Raw genomic sequence first — 6,544 nt, 5'->3', positions numbered from 1 at the left:
CTAATAAAAGAAGATTGTGATGTTGCCATAGATATACAGATTTCTAGAATTACGAGACTTTTCTTCTAGATTAATATTCAATGTAATTTTGACTCGTATAGTGAATTCTAATAGAAAATATGATTGAAAAGATATGTTATTGTTTATATAATATATAATTGTGACTATAGAATATATCAAATACGCAATTATTAACAAGTTTCGAGAATAAAATTTGTTACATAAAAAGTAGGCAAATTAATTCTAATGTCAATGTATATGCCTAATACAAATAAATAGAAATGTAGAAATTTATAATCTCATAATCAAATAAATCGCTATCGACAAAGTCTTTGATTTGGTTCGGATTATTAAATATAAATATAATTAAAACCATGTGCTTTATTTATATAACAAAATTCTCATCAAAATTAGTTATTTAAAGAAATAAAGCCGGCAACTACGCTTTTTTAGCAAGAATCTAAAGTAATATTTGTTACATAAAAACTAAACAAATTAATTCTAATATTTCTGTATAGGTATAACCAATAAAAATAAAGAAATTTATTTATCTTCTTATATCTCATCGATATTCTGGTACCATTAGTGGTGATTGAATATTATTTTCTGCTTGATAAATTTTTCTTGTTTAATAATGATCTACAATGATTACACATCTCTTACTTGACTATTTTCAGTGCTACCAACATTACAGTACACAGAAATAAATCTTATACATAACCTGGTTAATAGAAATGTCATTTTGACAATTTCATTTGAATATATTTTCAACATGTTGAGGAAAATTGTTTGTCTAATTTAAAAAATAGGAATAAAATCGACGAAATGGAACCAATAATGATTATACATGGAGGAGCTGAAGACGTTCCCGAAGAAATGATTCCTTGTAAAACGCGAGGGGTTAGAAAAGCTTGTAATATAGGTTACCGCATTCTTACTCAGTGCGGTGGCAGTGCATTAGATGCAGTAGAAGCTGCTATTTGTTATATGGAAGAAGACGAGGTATTTAACGCAGGTAAAACTTATTATTAACGCTCTCTTTATACGATTGTAGAATAGACATATAGACTGCTGTTTCTGTAGGTCGAGGATCGGCCTTAAATGAAGAGGGAGATATTGAAATGGATGCATCTATTATGTCCGGAGATGATTTGTCAACAGGAGGTGTAACTATAGTTAAAGAAATGTTACATCCTATAAGGTATTGAATATTTGGAACAAAATAGAAATAATTAATTTTGTTTATACATATAAATGTTTATTCAACTTTGTGTTAGCTGTCACCAAAATACTCATTTGTTATTTAACGACCCGTCTTGTTGTACTTATAGACAGATACAATGAAACGATTTTTCAAAAGAATCGATGAATCATTCGGTATAAAATTTATTTTTAGTATTTAACTTGATCGATGATTTATAAACGGATTACAAGAAACGATTTTTTTTAAAATACTCGATGATATAAAATAGTATTCGATATATTTAGTTTTAGTAATCAATTTGATTGTTAACAACAAAATATTCTTTCATTATCGATCCCCCTTGGCGTGTTCATAGACAGATTCAAGGAAACGATTGTTCAAACGAACCGAATGCATCATTCGATATATTTATTTTTAGTCTTGCTCGAATGGTTATGGAAAAAACTCCGCATGTTTTATTGGCTGGAGAAGGAGCGAATCGATTTGCGAATGATTGCGGTATGCCTAGAGTTCCGAATTGTCAATTAATCACAGAGTGGGCTAAAATCGAATTGGAAATGGTCAAAAAATCTGTAAGGCGATTGTCATTTCTATGTTATGCGTCATCTTAATTTTTTTTAATTATTACAATCTGAATTTATGACTGGCTTAAGATATACAGGGTCATATGCAATTGTTAATCGGCTTATCTTTATTAATAAATTAGGAACGTTTACCTCGATGCGATACAGTTGGAGCCGTAGCTATGGATCGATGCGGTCACATAGCTACAGGTGCGTCTTCAGGGGGACTTACGGGAAGAATGGTCGGTAGGAGTAGCGATAGCAGTAAATGTGGAGCGGCTATTTACGCTGACGATAGATTAGGCGGAGTATCTGTAGCCGGTAATTAAAAATACTAGCGCAATATTAAAATTTTATCCATATATTGTTGATTCAAGGTCACGGGGAATCTATAGTTAAACTTTGTTTAGCTTATAATATAGTGAGTCAATTACAGTGTGGAAAATCACCTCAGCAAGCGGTTCAAAATAGCGTTAATGAAATCGAGGATCGATTTTGTAAACGTGCCGGTGAGTTTCCTAAAAAAAAATATTTTTGTTATTTGATTGATGAATAAAAGTGGCTTCGTACAAGCGGATACATTAAAATTTATTGAATATCAGAATGAAAACATTCAAAACATTCGATATACCGTGTACCAATTGGGAAACGTCACTTGTCATTCGTATTTTATCGTTTAATAAAAAGTTGTCTGCTCACTATAGCGTACCATACACGTTTTGTATATGATTCGCGACGTTGCCAAATCGCCGCACTCAGCTCACAATGTCTATTCCTTGTATAAATCCACTTTTTAGATGTATTTTGTTATTTTATTTTAATATTGATCTGTATATCTGTTTCTTTGGTATATTTTTGTCCGACATGTTTTATTTGTTGTTGTATGCAAAAAAAATTCGAAAACCAACCACCCTAACGAGGAGGTTAGCACAAAAAATATTTTTTTCCAATATAATTCGCTGTTTAATAATGATATTGATCCTGATCGAAATAAATACTTTTATTTTTTTCATCACTATCTCTCACTCTCTCATCACTTTTCAAGGACTATCTTAAGTTTATTTACGGGAATCTATCGATAAAACAAGTTTTTGCCCATTCTAGGTGCCGTAGTTTTATCTAAATGTGGCAACGTTGGTGTATTTTTCACCAGTCATAGAATGCCGTGGGCATATACCAAAGGAAAAAAGATGTATTATGGAGCCAAACCTGGAGAGCTTAACGTGTCCGATTGTTCATGTAGTTAGTGCTGTAATATAACCCAGTTTCGTCTAATTGTGTTGTTTAATAGTGTAATTTTATTCACCATAAATTAAGGTGCACTAAGATTAAAAAAAATTCGTTTTAATTGATCCTGAGTACGAACCTGTCTATCGGAAAAACAAGATCCTTGTTACATAATATAGTGTGTGGACTCCTATACGAGTGATTGATGAACATTAGACGGCGCCAGCTGCAGTGAGATGAACCACTAGGTCATAAAAAGTTTGACACAAAATAGTTATGGTCAATAAATAAGTTGAACAAAATCATGACTAATTATTAATAACAATAAATATTCAAAGATTATTATGTAGTATATATTAACACAAATAGTCATTCGTATACAATACAAAATAGCTGAGTAAACGGTCTGGACACAGATGTATTTTTATTATTCGAAAAAGAAGAAGAGAAATCATCCAAGCGGAGACTGTATGATTACAAGAAAAAGAAGAATTTAGAGAAAACTGAAAATTTACGTTAACGTCATATTGGTCAGAGAAAGTTCAAATGATATTTTTGGAACAAAACTTTTGTTCAGGAAATTTCCGACTTTATGTAACAAAAAAATTATGTGAGTAATGTTTCCTAAAACAACCAGACTGTAAATTTTAATATTGAAATTCTTGTAAATTAATTCAAGAAATACATCGTGTAGGCAAACAAAAGTCACTATCAACGTTATTTAATCAAAATATAATTGAGGTTAAACTTCCACTAATTAATATTATTGATAAAACAAAACTGATGATATAAATATGTTTGTGTAAGACATCATCGCAATTCTTATGATTAATTTGATAATAATGTTTCTAATAATGAGTACCATAGGAATTTTAACGCTACCATTTTGTGGTAAGTTCATTTTTAAATACAATCTATTTTAATTTAATTATATTCGTTGATATACCACTAATAATTTATCGTGTGTGGCCGTCTATAACGAAATATTTCTGTAGTAGTAGGTAGTCATTTAAATGAACGGATTTATCTCGACTAAACATTAAAATACTTGTACAAACAACTTGTTCAAAAAGTACAGATTACATAAAATTATTTTATTCAAACAGGATCTAGTAAATAGATAATATATAATTGTGTTTGAAACAGTTAGTGACAAAATGGAACCTATTTTATTGATACATGGCGGTGCTGGAGATATACCAGAATCGAGAGTTGCAAATAAAATCGCCGGCCTTAAAAAGTCGGTTGATATCGGATTTAAATTTTTGCAAAATGGTGGAAACGCATTGGACGCCGTTGAAGCAGCCGTTAGGTACATGGAAGATGACGAAAATTTTAATGCAGGTAAAAACTTGTTATAACAAATAGGAGAGGGATATTGACATTTCATATTTATCTTATTCGCATTTGAAAATAGAACAAAGATAACGTAACCTATAGTATACAGTATACAGGATGGTATTAAGCTCAATAAATGATTTAAAATTTTGGATGCTTTTTTTTTCAATTTGTGTGATGTAGTGACATTCTTTGTAATAACTCAGCGTTGCTTGTCATTTATTTTTATTATATGATATATTCAGACGTTTATTTTATTTTATTGGCATATTCTGTCTTTTTTTTATTGTGATTACTTAACCTGTTTGTCATTTTCTGCTATTCCTTGATGTTTATTGTCATTTATAACTATTCTTTGACAATTATTATCATTTTAGTCGGTTTTTGACATTTATTGTCATTCTTGTCGGTTTCCTGTCAATGTTTACTCTTTTCTATACGTTCCTGACATATTCTTTTGACATTTCTAGTCATTTTCTTCTATTTTTGTCCATAATGTTACTGTAATTATGCCCATTTTGATAAATATTTCTTTGACACATTGGGTACGTTCCACTTGATACCAACAGTCCGTAATCGTTCGTATAATTTAAATAGTTATAAATGAAACGCACTTCTTGGACTCTGTAGTTCTATGACAACTGTTACACTCGTTATGGACGTTAATTTTTAAAATTTGAAGGTTATGGTTCGGTTTTGAATTTAGACGGGGAAGTTGAAATGGATGCAAGTATTATGGTGGGATCCAATCTAGGTGCTGGTGCAGTTACAGTAGTTAAAGATATAGCTCATCCAATCAGGTAAAGTTTATTTGTAAAGAAATATTCATCAGCATCTTGTGATCTTTATCGAAAATATTCTCGAAATACCGAAATTTGTTGAAACAATTAGAACTTTCAACATATCTGGTATATATTTCAGTTTAGCTAGATTGGTAATGGAAAAAACTCCCCACGTCCTCTTTGCAGGGGCTGGGGCCAATAAATTAGCTGAAGAACATGGGATTCCCACTGTAGCACCGGGAAGTTTGGTTACTAAAGCCGCTAAGGACGCTCTTGAACGATTCAAACGTAAAGGAGGCGATTTAACTGAAATTGGTCATAAGGTCAGAAAAATAATCGATTTTTTCTCAAATTTTTCATACATTCACGGCTTATCGACTTAGTAGCCACTACCTAACCTGACTTAATCAAAAACATATAATGTGCGAATTAAATAAAATTATTTATTGAATACCTTTTGAATCTAGTTTAAAGCAACAATAATTATTGTTATAGAACCCAGGAGATGTTGGGACGGTAGGTGCAGTTGCGTTAGATTGTCATGGTAATTTAGCCGCCGCGACTTCTACTGGTGGGATTAATGGTAAAATGGTAGGGAGAAGTAGTGATACTTGTATGTTAGGTAGTGGTACATACGCTGATAATGATTTTGGAGCTGTTTCGACCACTGGTAAATGAAATATTTTAAAACCTTCAAATTTTATACCGAAAATGAACCCACAACTTTTTATAATTTCGATAGTTCATGGCCAGCTAAAAAAACGTTTCGTTTTTAAGCGATTGTTTCTCTATGCAGGTTATTTGTCTATGTTCTAGTATAAGTTTGTTTATAGGACACGGAGAAACAATTGCTAAATATTGTTTGGCGATTTCTATTATAAGAGAAATGGGAATAGGAAAATCAGCGCAAACAGCGACGAAAGAAACTTTGGAGAATATGACTAAACGTCTTAATAATACTGCAGGTTGAACAGTAATATCCTTAATTGAAATATCATTATTATTTCTCTATTAATATTTAGGTGCGATTACTTTGTCTAAAAATGGCGATCCGGGAATTTACTTTACAAGTCGTAGAATGGGTTGGGCTTATCGGAAAGGAAATGAATTACATTATGGTATCAATCACGACGAACATGAAATAGAATGTTTGAAAAGTTTATAAACATAGAGTAATACATACTTTGTTTTATATTTTTTTCTTATTTTTCATAACCTATAATTTCGACCCACAATTGTTTTGTGTTAACAGTTCGAACTTACATCACGAGTCAACGTGTAATAAATAAATAGTAATAAAAAAAATAAGACTCTAAACTGCAACGGTCATAATTTACTTGACAACAGATTGTACTAGAAGTGTTGCCAAATTGTTTGAAATGAAAGCTTGTTGGGTATTTTCCATATGATGTTAATTGTAAGAAATTAAA

The 6,544-nt window shown here is 31.1% G+C and overlaps 2 protein-coding genes across 4 annotated transcripts; both read left to right on the top strand.

Annotated features, from left to right (window-relative positions):
• The first annotated feature begins 837 nt into the window (after nt 1–837).
• LOC130446833 (isoaspartyl peptidase/L-asparaginase-like) lies at nt 838–2,096 on the top strand. Its single transcript, XM_056783320.1, has 4 exons — nt 838–1,015; nt 1,084–1,201; nt 1,623–1,776; nt 1,911–2,096. Exons 1-4 carry the CDS (start codon nt 838–840, stop codon nt 2,094–2,096), a joined length of 636 nt encoding a protein of 211 aa, XP_056639298.1.
• Nucleotides 2,097–3,465: 1,369 nt separating this feature from the next.
• Nucleotides 3,466–6,308, top strand: LOC130446494 (probable isoaspartyl peptidase/L-asparaginase CG7860). 3 transcript variants are annotated; one of them, XM_056782790.1, is made up of 7 exons: nt 3,466–3,885; nt 4,141–4,338; nt 5,015–5,132; nt 5,254–5,437; nt 5,610–5,784; nt 5,948–6,079; nt 6,137–6,308. In XM_056782790.1, the coding sequence occupies exons 1-7, from the start codon at nt 3,819–3,821 to the stop codon at nt 6,277–6,279; spliced, it is 1,017 nt and encodes a 338-aa protein (XP_056638768.1). In that variant the 5' UTR covers nt 3,466–3,818; the 3' UTR covers nt 6,280–6,308. The 3 variants fall into 3 exon arrangements, with proteins under 3 accessions (XP_056638768.1, XP_056638767.1, XP_056638770.1); XM_056782789.1 differs by having other exon boundaries at nt 3,492–3,604; nt 6,137–6,286; XM_056782792.1 differs by having other exon boundaries at nt 3,762–3,885; nt 4,101–4,338; nt 6,137–6,286.
• The last annotated feature ends 236 nt before the right edge of the window (nt 6,309–6,544 follow it).

The sequence above is a fragment of the Diorhabda sublineata genome, chromosome 7 (genome assembly GCF_026230105.1).
Source record: "Diorhabda sublineata isolate icDioSubl1.1 chromosome 7, icDioSubl1.1, whole genome shotgun sequence".
Taxonomy (NCBI): domain Eukaryota; kingdom Metazoa; phylum Arthropoda; class Insecta; order Coleoptera; family Chrysomelidae; genus Diorhabda; species Diorhabda sublineata.
Note: the sequence above shows the minus strand (reverse complement) of the source record. Positions and strands in the feature narration are given on the sequence as shown.

Excerpts from the sequence above, each read along its gene's own strand:
- LOC130446833 (XM_056783320.1), top strand. The coding sequence starts at position 838 with ATGATTATACATGGAGGAGCTGAAGACGTTCCCGAAGAAATGATTCCT. Across the intron at positions 1,016-1,083 it reads AGACGAGGTATTTAACGCAG|GTCGAGGATCGGCCTTAAAT; the intron begins GTAAAACTTATT and ends CTGTTTCTGTAG. Across the intron at positions 1,777-1,910 it reads TGGAAATGGTCAAAAAATCT|GAACGTTTACCTCGATGCGA; the intron begins GTAAGGCGATTG and ends TTAATAAATTAG.
- LOC130446494 (XM_056782790.1), top strand. The coding sequence starts at position 3,819 with ATGATTAATTTGATAATAATGTTTCTAATAATGAGTACCATAGGAATT. Across the intron at positions 5,133-5,253 it reads GATATAGCTCATCCAATCAG|TTTAGCTAGATTGGTAATGG; the intron begins GTAAAGTTTATT and ends TATATATTTCAG. Across the intron at positions 5,438-5,609 it reads TAACTGAAATTGGTCATAAG|AACCCAGGAGATGTTGGGAC; the intron begins GTCAGAAAAATA and ends TTATTGTTATAG.